The sequence below is a fragment of the Macaca nemestrina genome, chromosome 14, assembly GCF_043159975.1.
Source record: "Macaca nemestrina isolate mMacNem1 chromosome 14, mMacNem.hap1, whole genome shotgun sequence".
NCBI lineage: Eukaryota > Metazoa > Chordata > Mammalia > Primates > Cercopithecidae > Macaca > Macaca nemestrina.
This window is the reverse complement of record NC_092138.1, coordinates 50,199,159-50,217,475: the sequence shown is the minus strand read 5'-3', so window position 1 is coordinate 50,217,475 and position 18,317 is coordinate 50,199,159. Positions and strand designations below refer to the sequence as shown.

Here is an 18,317-nt window from a genome sequence, read left to right as displayed (position 1 = left end):
AGGAGTTTTAGTCCTTTGACTACATTTAATGATTGTTAACTATTTGGTACAGTCTTCCCAGATTTCCCTCCATGTATTTGCATAGATAAAATGTGTGTCAGCATAGATTGGCAGGGGCATGATTTAATATTTTTTTGTGACTTGCCTTTAATTCAGTTAGCAATATGCCTTTTTATTTATTTATTTATTTATTATTATTATTATACTTTAAGTTCTAGGGTACATGTGCATAACATGCAGGTTTGTTACATATGTATACTTGTGCTATGTTGGTGTGCTGCACCCATCAACTCGTCAGCACCCATCAACTCGTCATTTACATCAGGTATAACTCCCAGTGCAATCCCTCCCCCCTCCCCCCTCCCCATGATAGGCCCCAGTGTGTGATGTTCCCCTTCCCGAGTCCAATATACCTTTCAAAGTCAGTATTTTTAAACACCTGAATGGTGTTATATGGTAATGATGAAGATAATTCTTAGTTTCTTGTTATTATAAGCAATGCTACCATGAACATTTTAGAGTATATTTTTGTACCTATATTTGAATATTTCTATGGAAGAGATTCTTAGAGGTAGAATTACTGGGTCAAACATCATATGTATTTAGTATGTTGACAGATATTGTCAAGATGTCTACCAAAAAGGCTTTACTAGTTTATGCTCCCAGTTACGCTCTCCTTTTAAATTAACTCTAAAGTTGCATCTTCTGTTTTACAACTTGGAGGAGAGACAGATAAAAAATGATCATAACTAAATGTGATAATTACTTTAATAGAGGAATGCTATGAAGGATGTCTAATTCAGATTATATTGGGAGAGTGAGAAAGACTTTCCAGAGGAATTAATGCTTTAGCTGGGTCTTGAATAATGAGTTTGCATTAACTAGGCAATAGGAGGGGAGCTATGCTGGGAGGGAGGACATTTTAGGTTTGAGGAGCACTACTTGTGAAAGGCCAAATGAATGAATTAATGTGAAGTATTGGGGAACTGCAGATGCTTCAAAGGTGTGGGAAAACAGTATAGTAAGATATCAAAAGAAATGTAGGAAAGGTGGTAAGAGACTGCAATGGTTATTCCAAGGAAGTGGGATTTTATTGCAGAAAATGATGAACCATTAAAGGCTTTTATATCAGTGGAAAGCTGTAATCTGGTTTTTGTGTTAGAAAGCTCATTCTCTGGTCATTGTGGGAAGTAGAATGAGGTAAGTTCAAAATCAGGGAGGACATCAAATGAAGAATGGTGGTGGTCTAAGCTAGGACAATATTTATGCCTTAGAGGAAAGGATAGGTGGATTTGAAAGTTCATAAGGACGAATGCTAAATAGAACTTAGAGAAAATTTGACTGTAGTGAGTGAGGAAGAAGGAACAGTTGGGAATGGTTTTTGTGTATTTTAACCTTGGCAAGCAGTTAGAATTGCTGTTTTCCAAGATAATAGAGGATAGGACAAAAGACACATATGCATGAATTGGATGCTGCCATAAGTCAACCTGTGGAACACATGTATGTGGCAGCCAATGAGAGCTGGGCTGGAGATACACTTAGGGGAGTCACTGTCACACAGGCGGAACTGACTCCTTGTGAATAGGTGTCATCTCCTTGGGAAACTTTGCAGAAAGGTAAAGCACATTTAAGGGTCAACGAAGAAAGAGAAGAAAGTCCATGAAGAATATTGAGAAGGAACAGCCAGTAAACTTTGAGGAAAACCAGGAGAGAATGGCATCCTGATAAGAGAGAGAAAAAGTAGGTTTCATGTCAGATTGTAGTGGAAGTGAAGGAGTACTGAAGAAATGAGTAGAGATTATGATTTGGGAAGTTTGGATGAGGAAGTGGAAACCATGAATTTTGAGTAGTTAATTCTTATATTCTGACAGTTTCAGGTGCTAAGACCCTTGAGTCAAAAGAAATGGATTCAAATCATTTTTGTTTCATCATGTATTAGTAATGTAACAATAAAACAAGGCTCACATCTGCCCCATAAAGAGCAGTGAGAATTAAATGAGATGAATATTAAAGTACGTATTAGTTGTCATTATTATCTTGAGTCTGTATTTTCACCTTGCGTGGCTAAAGATCAATGTGTAGAGAGGGGTAAATGTTCAGTCAACTTAAGTAATGGCTTGAGAGTTGAACCTAGGTATCATGAAATTCTAATTATTGTGTTCTTTTGCATAAGATGCTATTTTGTCCTAGTTATTTATTCAGAAAAATGCCATTCTTATTAATCTCACAGATACTTACTGCATTTCTACTGTGTATAGTCATAAACTAGTTTTTGAGGATACAATGATGATTCAAACATTGTTCCTACTTTCAACAATCTTCTGATCCAGCAGAGTAAATGGTGATAATAAGAAGTCAATTATTCTAAGATGTGGCAAGGGTAAGAGAAAGATGCATACAGGGTAGAGGAGAGGCAGTGGGGAGCTGAGAGTTAAGGGAAGGTTTTCCAAAAGTGAAATCATAAGTTGGGAAGGATGAGAAGTTACGTAGGTAAAGCAGTAGGTAGAGAAATGGAGGTAGGCAGTGAAGGTAGTAATGCAAAGCAAGAATGAAACCAGAGGTAACCTACAACATGGTAGGTACTGGGAAGCAACCAGCAGTGGGATATTGCTAGGCCATCAGATGGAGAGAAGGGGAATGGTAGGATATGAAGCCAAGAGCCAGATTATGAAGGCCCTTATGTGGCATTCAGGTGAGATTAGGGTTTTTAGCCTAATGGCCATTGGAAACTGTTGAAATTTTAATTAGGAAGTGAAAATGGCTAGATTTTTGTTTCATACAGATAATCTTAAGGCCTGAATGGAGGTGGAATTGAAGAGAATATATCCCAAAGTAAAGAGTTTATAGTAGTTTGGGCCATGAGTAAGAGCCTAGTAGTAGGAGTTAGAGGGCTTGTTTGAAGAAATATTTATGGAGAAAATGGCAGCCTTTGATGGTGAGTGTAGTGGGGTAGGGAAGAGGAAGGAATGTGCTTGGTTTCTAGCTGGGTGGCTGTGTTGCTGGTATCCTGTTACCTAAAAGATCATGGGGAAGATGAGAAGTTTTTCTCATTTCGTTTCCCCTAACAAAAGAAACTAATTTGTCAGATATTTCCATTTTGTTTCATTGATGATTCCATGATACTTTTTTCCCCCAGTACTGCTTTGACAGTTTAGCTGTTAGATGTCTTAGGTCTTTTCTATTTCTTATGAGGAGTAAATTTTGCTTTTAAAATTTCACTTATGCCTCTCTTTTGTCTTTCATAAATTTTGTTAACCTCCAGGAAGAACCTAGGAAAGTCCGCTTTGATTATGACTTATTCCTGCATCTTGAAGGCCATCCACCAGTGAATCACCTCCGCTGTGAAAAGCTAACTTTCAACAACCCCACAGAGGACTTTAGGAGAAAGTTGCTGAAGGCAGGAGGGGTAAGTGGCACTCTCTTGTGAAAAGCATTCCTATTAAAAAACAAAAAACAAAAAAAAACTAGTTCCTGATGTGTTAAAAAGTATAATAAGGTTTTGGGAGAGGTAAAAAGAGATGATGTAACTTGATGGCTTAATTGTGGATTCATGTGTTCAGATGAAGAGGTAGACAATAATATTTTAGATAGGTATAAGTTTGAAATTACACTATGTATTAAAACAGTCTTAAAATCTATGCAGCTCAAATTTAATTATGACAAAATGCCAAAACAAATAAGCAATAAACTCTCCTCATTTAAGAAAAGAATAATATCTGAACTGTGTTGTATCAGTTACAGAAACTTTTGGGTTAAGTTGCAAGTCACATTAAAAATTATATAAAAAGAAATCCAAATTTTCTTGATCACAATTAATAGAAAAAGTATCTTCACTCATATTACATGTTTGAGTCATTTAAATACGCATTTCTGTTTGTTTGAATTTTGTGTCGATAAAAGATGGATTTTCCTTTTTAAAGTAATGGTAGCAAAAGTGTTGTAAATTTTTGCCCTTGTGATTTGACTAGTATGGGAAAGAATTTTAAGTGGTACCTCTTGCAAACATAAACATTTGGAATGTTTGCTTCTGAAGCTGGGTCAGCTGTACAAACACTATTGATTGGTCAAAATCTATTTGACAATGAATGTCACTGGGATCATCAGCTCCTACTTCACATGAACTTACGTATCATATTATGTGGGCACTTCACACCCTGTCTATTTTGAAATGTGTTCTTTTCTCCAGGATCATCTTCACTTCACTTCCAGTTTCTCTGGAAGGTTTTTGCACAGTTTTCTATTTATGAAGTTATTTTCTATATGCATTTGTAGACCATAACCCGCCAAGATGCCTTATATCACTGATAAACTCTACCTGAGGGCTTTGTAGGAAGGAGGTGGTTTTTTTGTGGCATAGTTTTCTTTATTGGATACATGAACAACCACTTTGAGAACCTAAGAAAAGCTATTGTTCCTCTTATGAGAGAGTTGCCCATATATATAATTGTGTGACTATTCTGGGTGATGTGAACCTTATTTTTTTAGTTCTGTTTTGCTAGGCTGCTGCCCTTTTACCTGAATTATGAATATGTGTTTGAAGCATTGCAAGTACTTTTACCATGTTTCATTCCTTGTTGTATGTATGTCAGTAGAAAAGTGGGTATTGGGCCAGCTTTGGAAATGAAATGCCACTTAGAGTTTTCTATGGGGGAAATACAGTTTCATGAAGAAATGGGCTTTTGTAACACATCTTATTTTAAAATTAGGAACTTATTATAAAACTATTAAAGAAGTTGTTTGGAAAAGTAACTCTATTTTACTCCTTTTATGGTTATCAGGAGTATAGTGTTGATGCTATTTACCTAAGTCTATGCCCTTAACAATCAACTGGTCCATTTTACATCCTAATCGGCCTCATTTTTTTCTTAAGAATTTGGCATTTTACATTTCTGATTATCTCTTTTGGGTTGTGTAGTTGGGTGGGTAATTAGAGTGTGCAAATTATGGAACTCGAGTACATCATGCTTCTGATAAGGGTCGTAGGAAAACGTAAATATGACACAAGAACTTTTTAAAGCAACCACTTAGTCCCAGAGAAGTAGAGGGTTGCCTGTGAGCTGGAAAAAAGGTTACAGTCAGTGATAATGCAGCAAAGTGCAGCACTGCATCCTGATAAGGTCTGTAGTTGATTTCTCATCTTGTGCTCTACTCAGCCTTTATCTCAGAATGATTTTTCTTGACTTCCAACTTTCCTTCTTTGTGTTTAAGTGCTGTTTGAAGCCAGCAGATATTTTCCTATTAGAATTAGACTGTGTCTTGACAACTCTAAAATAATAAAATGTGAACTATTCCAGGCATATGCTATTTGAAATATTATAAGTTATTTAAGGGACTAATCACAGTGAATTTTGCAGTAAAATAAACACTTAAAAATTCATTAAAAATCATAGTAATTCTACAGATTTTGTCCATTTCATATGGGAAGATTAAAATGAACTTCTATAGAAATGTAAAAAGAAATCAATAGACTAATAAACTTTTTTTGACTTACCTAGATTTTTGACTGCCTTATATTATTTATACCTGGCTTTAACCATTTGTCTTGTCTTAGTATTAATGCAGCCTATCATGGTGTTACTAACTTATGAGCCATTCTGATTTCGTGAGAAATGAGGTCACGATTGTGTCTTCAGATAAACTTTTCTTTTTTTTTTTTTTTTTTTTTGGCCTGCGTTTTGTGATGGGAGAAAGGATACTTTCCTCCTTATACCTAAAGATTATGTGTGCAACATAGATGTATATATTCTACCTTAAAAGGAAAAAAAAAATTGAACCCTTCTTCTAGTCATTATATATAACTTAAGGCATGGGTGGAGTAAACTTCGTGTTTGACTATGGTTCCCTCTCTTTTACTTTTTTCTTTTAAACTAAAAAGTACATGGAGCTATTAAAAGTTGAGTGTCACTTTTCAAGAGATCAGAAAGGTTGTTTTTAGAGCTGGAAGCATCTTGGAAAAAACGTTTTTTTAGCTCTTAGAAGAAAATAATTTGAAAGAACTTTTGCCAGAGAATCTTGAAAAACTGCAGATTTTTTCTACTTCATAATCTATAAGCCTATAACAACTTTTTTGGGAGAGGGGTCAGTAACATTCTATTCTTTTCACTGGATTTTGTTTTTAATTTCAATGTCATACTATTTCCTAAATAGTCTCAAAACTTGGTGTTATGTCCCCTTAGAAGAAATGTACCCTGTGTTTTTCTGTGACATGGCTCCGTAATATTGAGTACATTCTTGTTATAAAAGAAAAAATATTGTGGGCAGGGCACATTTAGACTTAAACATTATTTTCTGAGAGTATTGAATACAGAGTGATTTATTTTATAGGACCCTGAAAGTAGTTTCCTCTAAATTGGAGAGCTCATGGGAGCTTGCTGGGGAAATTGTGGATTTGGTTTAGGAACTAGCCCGTCAAACCTTTTTTTTTTTTTTTTAAATTGAGGTAGAGTCTCACTCTGTTGCCCAGGCTGGAGTGCAGTGGCTTGATTTTTGTACACTGCAGCCTTGACTTGCCAGGCTGAAATGAACGTCCCACCTCAGCTTCCCAAATAGCCGTGACTACAGATACATGCCACCACATTTACTAATTTAAAAAAAAAAAAAATTGTAGAGACAGGGTCTTATGCTGCCCAGGTTGGTAGATTTTTATTTTTATTTTTTGAGATAGGGTCTTACTCTGTCACCTAGGCTGGAGTGCAGTGGTGCAGTCATGGCTCACTGTAGCTTCCAAGGAGGCTCACTGTAGCCTCCTTGGCTCAAGTGATCCTCCCACCTCAGCCTCCTGAGTAGCTGGGACAACAGGCACAGACTACCACACCTGACTAATTTTTGTATTTTTTGTAGAGACAGGGTTTTCCCATGTTGCCCAGGCTGGTCTTGAACTCCTGAGCTGAAGTGATCAGCCCCATTAGGCCTCCTGAAGTGCTGGGACTACAGGTGTGAGTCACTGCATCCAGCCCCTTGTCAAGCTTTAAGTAAGAAAAAGAGGGTAGGGGTTATGAAATGGGAAAGAACAACTTGAGAACTTATTATAAAAATTATTATTCATATTTATTATATAAATTTTAGTATATTATTATATTAAGGGAGGATGTTTCCTTTGAGATCTTTATTCTTTGACTGGTAGAGGGAAGAGAGCAGTGAGCAGTAAACTTTTGAGGGCAAGATCACACATAATCTGTCTTTTAATTTTAAGCAAAAGGACCAAATGTACTCTGTGGAGAAGCACCTCTGTATTTGCTGAGATATTTCTATGTATTTCCCATTTTTAAAGAATGAACTGATTGATCCCTTTTGGATCAGTGATTCTCAAATTGTGCTCATTAGGATATTAAGATTAAAAGGCTTGTGATCATGACAGGTAATTTTCTCTCTATTCACTTATCACTTTTTAGTAGCTGGAATTCAGTCATACTGAAAATATTGCAGAAGAGTTTGACATCTGTTACTATAAGACAGATGAAAGAAGAGGAACTTTTCTTTGAGGTGCTGGCAAAGTAAACATATACTCTATATTAGATATTGTATGTTGGGGAACTAAAATTTATGGTTCTACTAACTTGTCTTTCTGAATTTCTGGTTGGAAAGAAGTGTGATACAATTGGAAAAGTTTTAAAGTCAGGTTGGTTTAGATAAAACCTTTATCATCTTCAAGCTGGGTAACCCTGGGAAAAACCATTGCATCTTTTTGTATCTCAGTTTATTAGCTGTGAGGCGAATATGGCAGTGTTTTCCTCATAGGGAACGTGTAACCATGGTGTATGGCACATAGTAGATACCCAGTACCTTAGTTCTTTTCCCCTCAATTACTGGTTTAGAATATCAACAGATGCTTAACCATCTTTATATCAGGCACTTAAAGGTATGGTGAAAAAGATTTGCTATTTAGTGTAAGCTACTCAACATTTATTCACAGGAAAACATGTTTAGCACCAGTTAGTGTGACCAGCGCATTGATAGATCTGTGTTGTGTTTAAAGATTAGCCTGTGGTTTCTTTCTCCAAGGTGTTGGCACTCTGTATTTTGCTTGTATAAAGTGCCTGTTTGTATTTTGCTTGTGTAAAGGGCTTGGAATATTATTTTGTAAGATGTAACTTTTCATTAGAAAAATAGATTATTACCATTGTTCTTAATTCTGAATTTTGAGCAGATTAAACGCTTCTCAAGGCTATGTGTTTCCTTAGAAGAGTTCACATATATGTCCAGCAAGGTAGTTGGATCCTTGTGCTTCTATGAAGAAAGCACAAAATAGGCAAGCATCTTTGGAAAATCAAGTTTATTTTGCAGTTTCTTTCTTTTTTTTTTTTTTTTTTTTTTTTTTTTTTTTTTTTTTTTTGCCTGGAAACCAAATGGCCTGCTTTGGTTCTGTTGTTTTTTATGGGATAGTGGTAGGGTGTTGGGTGTTTGTTTGTTCCTACTGCCTTTCTTTCTTCTTTCCCTCCCTCTTTCTTTCTCTCCCTCCCTCCTTCCTTCCTTCCTTTCCTCAATTAAACAGGGCAAAGTCTAAACATGTTGTTCAGTCCTATTTCTGAATCACTGGCAAGCAGTTAATTTTGAGGACTGAAAATTAAAACTAACCACAGCAGTTGTTAAAACTAGGGTTTCTATAGGCAGAAATCCAATTCTGTTCAGACACCACCTGTTTCAGTAGGACATTTCAGACGCCCATTTGGCAAGATTTGCTGGAGAAGACATGGGGAACATGCTTCCAGTCTGTATTAAATCTGCAGCATAATGCAGCCCTGTTTCTGAGAGTGACAGTTACATTTATATATGATCTGTTTTCGCAAGGAATAAATTGGAATCTTTCTGAAATGCTGCTGATTGTCAAGTGAAATTCAGGCCCACAGTGGACCTCCAACGAGGGGTTTTGCTTATTAAAGAGCCAAAAGGATCCTAGGATAAGGAGCTTTCACTAATGCAGCTGTGTCAAGCCATCTGAACGCAGCATTTTATTACAAGGATTTGGAATGAATCTTTTGTAGGGTGGTTTAGTGTTTCCTTTGTAGGGGAGTTCAGAACACTTCTAATTTCTCAACTGTATGGATCACATTCTCTTCTCCTCAAATTTTAATTTTTTTGAGTAGGTAAATATACACACAGTGTAGCATGATGTACACTAAGTTTTCCTCTGGGACACCAGTAATACTGTAGTAAATAAACTCATACATAGTTCTTTGTGCACATGGGTATGTCTGTAGGATAAATTCCTTAGAGTAGAATTGTGGGTCCAAGGCAAAGTGAAATTTAAATTTTGGTAGACATGTACACATTTCCTGCCAAAGAGTTGTATTACTCTATGCCTGCACCAAATAGTATGTGAGTGCCTGTTTCTCCACAGGATGATTTATTAAACTACCCTCTCCCCCAATCTGATGGATGAAAAATGGCATCTCATTTGTAATTCACATTTCTCTCATGAGTGATGGTGAGCAACTTTTCATATGCTTAAAAAGCCATTTTCATTTCCTTTCAAAGACCACATTTTAATGTATTTTAAATTGGAAATATTCTAAGTGTTTCAGTTTCAACTTAAATTTATGGGTACTCTTCCCACATACTTACATTTGGAAAGGTTACAAAAAGATACGGAAGCCTCTTTAACCAAGGTCTGTGTTTTCAGCTTTCTTCGATGTGTAACAAATTATGTTCTTAGGAACTGATTTGTCAAGACTTTGGCTTCTAAAAATATAAGTGGCTTTTGTGGCAAACTCATCTAGACAGTGCCTAGAGATGGATAGCTGGCTGCTTACTTTAAAAATGACTCAAAGAAAATAATACAGAGAAGATTATTTTAGTGGCTGCCACTGGACAGCTTCATTGGATTTTTGGATATTTGTTTTGGAATAAGTACCTTTTTGATTATTTTCTGATATATATATAATTATGTAATTGTCTGCTTTAAAAGATAAAAGAATGCTGCTGCTTTTTTACTGGCACTGATAAAAGGTGGTTTATTTAAATAAATGTAAGACCAAGCAGGCTGCTTCACTTATGTGGTTATTTCTTAGAAGCTAATTTTCTGTCATATTTGGCATTTTCTCCTTCTTTCTATAACCTTGTCTGCCACCTCCCCTCAAAAACTGGAAAATTAAGTCATGAAAGTGGAACATACATATAAATGTTAAGTAGAAAGTCAAAATTGTGAACCTTAATTCCAAATGTAATGTCGATCTCATAAATTGTTTCAGGGAAAGCATGATCATGATAGTACGAAGTTATTTATGTCACTCCACCTATTTAGTGTTTTTATGATTTAATGTCTTCTTAAAGTCACACACGTTGATTGCAGGGCAGTTACAGACTTTTAAAAATATGTACCAGAAAAATCTGTGCGATAAAACAACTTTCTTGTCTTCATTTGTTCCTTCCTTCCCAACTACTGTTTACTTTTTAAGTGACGAAGAAAAATATAGGGGCAAGCTTTCCACTCTTCTGAAAGCTGAAACGCCATCACTGCGTAAACTGAGCAAAGACTGAAAGAGAAACAGAGGAGAGAGGGAGATGTTCCTAGAATGTGTACTAAGAAAAGTTTTTTTTAGTGTGTAGTTGTCAGTATTGGAAGGTGTGCCCCATTTCTTTCTGCAGACCTCCCTGCAGTAACAGTTTAGCTGACTGTGTGTACGAAGCTCTTAATGTAGTAACCTGAATTTAGTTTTGAAAGGAAATGCTGTGATATCTTAAAGCTGTCACTTAATCCTGCTACTACCTCCTGTCCCCCATGCACAAAAAGTCAAGAAAATAAGAAATGAACAGAAAAGGAAAAATATGAAAGGATGTGAATGTTGGAGAAATTTCAGATTAAGAAATAATTGTTTCTCTGTTTAAATACACAGATATTGCAGTTGAAAACTGTTGATTCTGTTTCTCTCTTTCATCTTTGCTCAGGTACTAGTTCTTTATGTATTTGTTTCAAGGATGCATACAAAGTGTATCTAATAGTTTATCTGAGTTCATTCTCTTCTAGAATGGTAAGGGAGTTGTCTATGAGCACAGCTGCCTATTTTGACTGTCCTTGCCAGGTATTTTTGGGTTTCATAGTCTATAATATTAAGTGACAACAATTTTAGGGGAAATTGAGGAGGAGAACGGGGGCTATGATTAACATTTTGTTTTCTGCCTTTTTTCTTGTTCCATGAGTTATAAGAAAACCTGACAATAATCAGGAACTGAAGGTAGCACTTTAAGAAACAAATGTCTGAGACTCGAAGTAGGCATATATGGTTCATTTTCAAGGGTTGAGGATAGATGGTAGGTAGTTTAATATAATAATCTTCATTACCAAAAGGGATATAGCCATGGTATAACAAAAAGAACATTTGATTTTTATATCTGAAGGCACAAATTCAATTCTTGAATCTGCTGCTAATTTACCTTGGACTTAGGTATAAATTTGTATAAATTTGTATAAATCCAAAATAAGCATAATATCTCCTTTCTGCCATTTGAGATTATTAAGTGCAACCTGGTACATAGTTAAGTAGTCAGCAAATAAGTAGTTTATTTATTAACATGACCTCTTTTTTCTGCAGATTTATTATATTTTGGGTCAAACCATGATTTTTGTTACTTGGAATGGTAAAAGTAAAAGGTTTCGATTACAAGGATTTGACGTAATAATAATGTTCCACCAGAAAGAACATATTTTAGTTTCAAGAAGGAATATAACATTTTCCCTGATTTTAAAATAAGTATGTGTTAATTTTAGGAAGTGTGGACATCTAGAAAAGCAAAAAAGAAGAAAATAAATCATTGTAATCTTTCCAGTGATTATAACCTCTGTCAATATTTCACATTGTATTTTTATGTAGATGAGATCCCACTGAAAATCTATATTTTGCATTTAATATATTAAACATAACTTGCATAGATTTTAAACATATATGACTTTATTCTATGTCCTCACACTTCAGCTCCCCTTTCTGGGGCTCTACTTCTCAAAATTAAACTTACTGGCTTAAGACCCAGAAATGAAAAGAACTGTTTTGCACAAATTTGAAATTTTCTCTTCATGGTTTTGACAATACAGAAGTATGATGTACTAGTTCGTGTGTGTGTGTGTGTGTGTGTGTGTGTGTGTGTGTGTGTGTGTGACTGTTTAATCCATAGATCAGTTATTTGGAAAGATCTGTAAATATTTTGTTTCTATTTTTGTTTTTGTTTTTGAGATGGAGTCTTGCTCTGTCACCCAAACTGGTATATAGTGGCGCCATCTCGGATAACTGCAGCCTCTGCCCCCTGGGTTCAAGGGATTCTCCTGCCTCAGTCTCCTGAGTAGCTGGGACTACAGATGTACACCACCACACCCAGCTAATTTTTGTATTTTTTAGTAGAGTCGAGATTTCACCATGTTGGTCAGGTTGGTCTTGAACTCCTGACCTCAAGTGATCCACCCGCCTCAGCTCCGAAAGTGCTGGGATTATAGACGTGAGCCAGCGCACCTGGCCTAAGATTTGTAATTTAATATAGATTATTGTAGATGTAGATTTTGCAGCTTGTCTTTGTAAATATCATTCACACCTTCCCTTTCCCTATACAGTAGATTGTGGGCCTGTGGGTAGTGTGAAATGGTAAAATAATGGACAGATTGAGTGAGATAAGGATGCCCTATTCATGAAACAAACTGGTCCAATCAACTACAGTTAGGGTAAAATGAAGTATAATAAAAATTTAGTTGGCCTTACAAATATCAGCCTTTACATGAACTTGTGGTGACTTAAGATAGGAATTTGTATGGATAATGTAGACAGAAGTCCATGCATATGATGACCATTGTGTCTTTGGGCAAATTAAAAATAAATGCCATGCTTATAATCCCAGCACTTTGGGAGACGGGGCGGGAGGATCACTTGAGACCAGGAGTTTGAGACCAACCTGGGCCACAGAGTGAGACCCCTGTCTCTACAAAATACAATACAATACAATACAATACAATTAGCTTGGTGTAGTGACACCCCTCTATAGTCGTAGCTACTCAGGAGGCTGAAGTGGGAGAATCGCTTGAGCCCAGGAATTTGAGGCTCCAGTGAGTTATGATTTCTGCCACTGCACTACAGCCCCAGCCTTGGTGACAGAGCAAGACCCTGTCTCTAAATAAGTAAGGAAGTAAAGTGCTGCTACCTCTCCCCAACCTACAAAACCCCAGCCCAAGGAGCATGGCATGGCTAGCATAGCATAGCTGAATTTCAGCTAATCCTCATCCCATTGGCCACACTTCCTATGCAGGGTATCATCTGGACAACCATTTGCAGTGGCAGTATTTATAGGTTCATAAAAAAGGTGATTTTGATGTTAAAGCTATCTTGCTTGATACAGTCTAGACAGAGTTATCTAGAGAAATAATAAATAAATCTTTCTTGAAAATTTGTTATCAGAGTGTTCTGGTTTTGATAGCCATGTTCTTTCAAAGGTTTAGCTTGACCTCTCTTTCTGCCACTCTGCTTTGTGCTTTTAGCTTATGACACTATTGTCCAGCATTCATAGATATCTGTAAAGGTCTGGTGTAAGCATAGGGAGCAAAAACTTTTGATAAGACTGTTTTGCTAAACCAGGGGTTTCAAATGCCAGTGGCTATGAGACCAAGCTAATCCTTTGAAAGAACATGGCTACAAAAACTAGAGGACCAGCTGAATAATGTAGCCCTTGCTGTAGGGAATTTCACACAAAAGATAGTTATTTATTGTTTTTTTTTAAAGTAAAGACTAAGTGAAGTGGAATTTTCCTTTCTGATGATTTTGAGCTCTAAATACTTTGGCAAAGAAATCATCAGTGAACTCTAAATCAGGAATATTCTAGATCAGCATTAATAAAAATACCTTCTACTATGTTCTAGTTTTAAGATGTACTTTAGCTGATTTGGCTCTTCATATGGGTCTCAGGACCAGGGCTAGAACTAGTTCTAGTTGAGTCATTTCTCTTATGTCCCCTCTGTATTTTTCCTTCCTAGATTTCTGCTCCTACTCTTGACAGAAGGGATTGGCTTCTTTCGTCCATCACACCCTCTCCCGGGGTCAGGTTTCTTAAGCTTCTTTACTTCTCTATCCATAGCAACCCCTGGGATCATTTTATCTGAAATCTGTTCTTTTTCATTCTTTTCTGGAAGATATTTTTGTGGCTTATATACATACACTTAATTTTGGCTTCAGTTTATTTTTAATTAAAAAATGCTGTAATTAAACCTTTATTCTGATTTACCTTTTAAAAATGAAAATACCTCCACATCAGATGTACGGGCTCTGTACTGCAGAGCACCATAGAATGAGAATGTCTCACAGGTCGTAGGTTAAACTACTCTGGATTGATCAGCCTTAAAGAGAATAGTAACACCTATAGAAATTGAGATGTGTCGTAGCTTTCTCACTGCTCAATTTTCTGCATACTGATCCTGATTTTTTTTGATGCAATGAATACAGCATAACAGTTAGAAAGGCAGACTCATAGCACAGCCCTTTTTTTCAAATGCTGGTATCGGTGCTTAGTAGCTGTGTGTCTTTAGACTCATTACTAATCTCTGTCAGTCTGTTTGCTCATTTGTAAAATGAGGTGTTGTGCCATCTACCAGGATATGGTAGTTGTGAGGATGACTTGAGGTAATGCATGAGAAATGATTAGCACAGTGACTGCTATTTAGGAAAAATCCATGAACACTTTCATTATTTTTAATACATTTAGATTCTGGGCATGTGGATCAGGGTATATTTTTATGACTATAAAATGAGTAAATCATACAGTTTTGTAGCTGATGAAATTCTTTGATATAATAGGTCAAAGTCACCATTTTCCAGATGAGTAAACTAAGGCATCAAATACTGAAATCAGTCAAGCAAGAAATTGCTGAGTCAGGGTTTTTGTTCACTGTCCTTGCATATTCTTTCTACAGTAACACATAGTGACATTAGCTTTCTTTTTGGAAATGCAATGAAAAGAAGACAAAGAATTAAAAATGAAAATCCCCAGGGCCAGTTCTCTTAGTTGCATTAGGACAAATGGAGCAATCTTGCATGAGTCTCCTTTCTGAAGACAACTTGGGGTAAACTGCCAGTGAAGCAGCTCACTGGTTGGCAGCAATGGGCTTCATCTTTTTGTTTATTGCTTTGTAGACTAAATTTTCCTGTGTTTCTCTTGCTTCTGAAAATACAGTTTATGTGGAGAATATGATAATTAGAAATCCTTTTCCCCCAAACTTTTTAAAGCCAGCATCAACCTATCTGTGGGGATTGGTTAAGTTTGCATTTTCTGTAAGTTAAGAGGTAATCATAATTTTTGGAGTTTTTCTTTTCTTCAGTTGAACAGCAAGATTATGCATGACTTTTTATGTGGTCTAAAAATGGTTAATGCAACATTAATCAGCATATGAAAAACCCTATAAACTGTAATCTACCAGGGTTTCGAAAGTAGAGATACAAATAAGCCATATGGTATTGTGATTTTTTTGAGTGCTTAGGTATTAAAAGGTTTTCTGCTCAGGGTAGGAAAGTAGGATGGTAATACACTTTAATAGAATCACTTTACTGTGGCTGACTTCCTACATTTTCTCTGGGGGAGCTACTTTGGCCTTTTTATAGCCGTCTTCTGCTACCCCCACCACACATATACAGTCCTTTGGATTTATGATCTTAAAATGGTTAAGAATATTTGAATCTAGGACCAATAAGACAGGCTCAGGAAATCCAAGATGCTTTTCAAGTCCTGGAAGACTTCTGGTGGAGGATTTTTATTCTTTTGTTTCTTGCTTCATAGATTGAAGTTACCTGTACAAAACTAATTTATTTTGCTTCTGAAAATCAAGTTTGAGAGGACCTTCCTAAGTCTTCTTGTACTCCTTTTTCCTTCAGATACCATCCTTACACCTCCCACTTTCTGCCTACGTAGTTCTGAGTGTATAAACAAACAAAAATAAAAATGTCCTTCCAAGAGGCATTTTTTAGCTTAGCGCTTGCCTTATCTGAATGACATATAAATACTTTTCATTTTGAAATATTTGAGTACCTACTGTGGGCCACACTTAATGCCAGATTCTGGGTGTATAGTGAAAGTTTACTGATTTATTTTTTTGCTTTCTATCAAGCCTTAACTCTTGGTCAATTTTTAAGGGATAATAAATTCTCGTCTTTTAAGAGGATTGAAATAATCTAGCTCAGTTTCTTCTTTTTAAAAAAACACCAGGTGTGGTGGTGAGCACCTGTAGTCCCAGCTACTAAGGAGACTGAGGCAGGAGAATTGCTGGAGCCCAGGAGCTCGAGTCTAGCCTTGGTAACATACCGCGACCCCGTCTCTCAAAAAGAAAGAAAGAAGGAAAACAAAACAAATTCGTAGCCACCGGTCCAGGCTGCCCTCATGTGCTTTCGGGAGAAAAATCTGTGGTCCTCAGACATCTGCTTCTTTTAGTGGGGTGCCAGAAACTTTTTTATTGGGCTCCATTCCCCATCCCACTCCAGGCAGGCTCTGAGTCTCTAAAGACTAAGGATGGCAAAAGCAACATTTTTGTTTTTTTTAAGAAAGCTGATCTTTTGTGTAAATCATTAGATGGTCAAAGTGCTTGTGTATAAAATTGTCTTGTTTCTACAACAAATCCTACTAAATGGAGTTGATTTTCCCAATAAGATGTGGAAATGCTGTTCCCAAATATACTTTTGAATATATATTACAAGTTTATTGTCTTTTTTCTGCAACCGAGACAATATATTTTAGTTGAGAGGAGATGAACTGAGGGCTTCAGATTATGCTTGTTTTTTGTTTGCTTTGTTTTTGTGTGTGATATAGATAGAAGAACAACCTCATTTGGCATCTTTGAGAGAAAACCACTGCCTTTTCTTTTATTAGAAAAGCCTTGATTTAGCTGACAAATCTAATTTGTACAAGGAAGCCTTTGCTCCTTTCAGAATGGTATTTAGATTCCTCTTAGAATAATATGGTGCAATTTAGGTCTGCACTGTATGTTATCGGTCCTTGGAGAGACAGCCAAGTGGAGCAAATTGAAACAGACTGAAGGCCCCTTGAAGACATCCTCTGATTTCAGTGCCCTTCCCAGAGTCCATTAGTCCACTGTGCATAGATTGAGGTGTGGGGCTTCCCCAAATACTATTTACTTACTTTATAATTTTTTAAAAAATGGAAATAATCTCACATTTACACTTGTAATACAAGTATGGTACAAAGAGCTTTTCTTTCTTTGAGAGTAAGTTGCCAATATTGATGCTCCATTGTCCCTGAATACTTTAGAGTTTATTTCCTGCAAACAAGGGCATTCTTTTATGTAACTACAGTAGGACCATCCAAGTCAGGAATTAGCACTGATACATTATTAACTTGTTATCCTCAGATACTACTCCAGCTTTGTTGCAGATTGTTCCAGTAATGTCCTTTATTTTATTATTATTATTATTATTTTTTGAGATGAAGTCTCACTCTGTCACCAGGCTGGAGTGCAGTGGCACCATCTTGACTCACTGCAACCTTCGCCTCCCAGGTTCAAGCGGTTCTGCTGCCTCATCCTCCCGAGTAGCCGGGACTACAGGTGCGTGCCACCATGCCCAGCTAATTTTTTTTTTTTTTGTATTTTTAGTAGAGACAGGGTTTCACCATGTTGGCCAGTATAGTCTCGATCTCTTGACCTCGTGATATGCCCGCCTCAGTCTCCCAAAGTGCTAAGATTACAGGCGTGAGCCACCATGCCCGGCCGTGTCCTTTATTTTGATAGCAAAAGGATCCAGTCTAAAATCATACATAGCATTTAGTTGTCATGTCTTAGCCTCCATCAACTGGAAAGAGTTCGTTGGTCTTTCCTTGACTTCCATGAACTTGAAGATTTTAAAGACTTCAGGCCAGTTATTTGGTAGATAAACATACTTGGGTATGTATATTTCCCCACAACTAGATTCATGTTATGCATCTTTGGTAGGAGTATCTGGGCTCTTCTCATTGAACCGCATCACATGATCCTGATTTTCATTGAGACGTTACTGTTGATGTTAACACCCGTCACTTGATTCAAATGGCGTCCTCCAGGCTTCTCTACTGTACAGTTTCTCTTTGTAATTAAAAAGTGTTTTATTGGAAGGTACTTTGAGAAGATGTAAATATCCCATTTTTCATCAAACTTGAGTTTATTCTTATGTTTATTTTATCATCATGGACTCATGGGTATATATTTTTTCAATAGGTGATAACCTATTACTATCATTATTTATTTTGACAACTTAAATTTTCCTGACTTGGCCAGTGGGAGCCCCTTTAATCTGGTTTCTTTGCATACTTTTTAAACTTTTTCTATAAAAAGATATGTCAAGTTCATTTTGTACTTTCTTGTCCCTGCTCTGAAT

General features: G+C 36.5%; 1 protein-coding gene across 2 annotated transcripts in view; it reads left to right on the top strand.

Annotated features, from left to right (window-relative positions):
* LOC105465880 (MLLT3 super elongation complex subunit) overlaps positions 1-18,317 on the top strand; it is a 285,870-nt gene that overhangs the window by 178,159 nt on the left and 89,394 nt on the right. For both annotated transcript variants that reach the window (XM_011714534.3, XM_011714535.3), the window contains exon 4: positions 3,263-3,406. In XM_011714534.3, the coding sequence (XP_011712836.2) occupies positions 3,263-3,406 (144 nt within the window). The remainder of the gene's footprint in view (positions 1-3,262; positions 3,407-18,317) is intronic.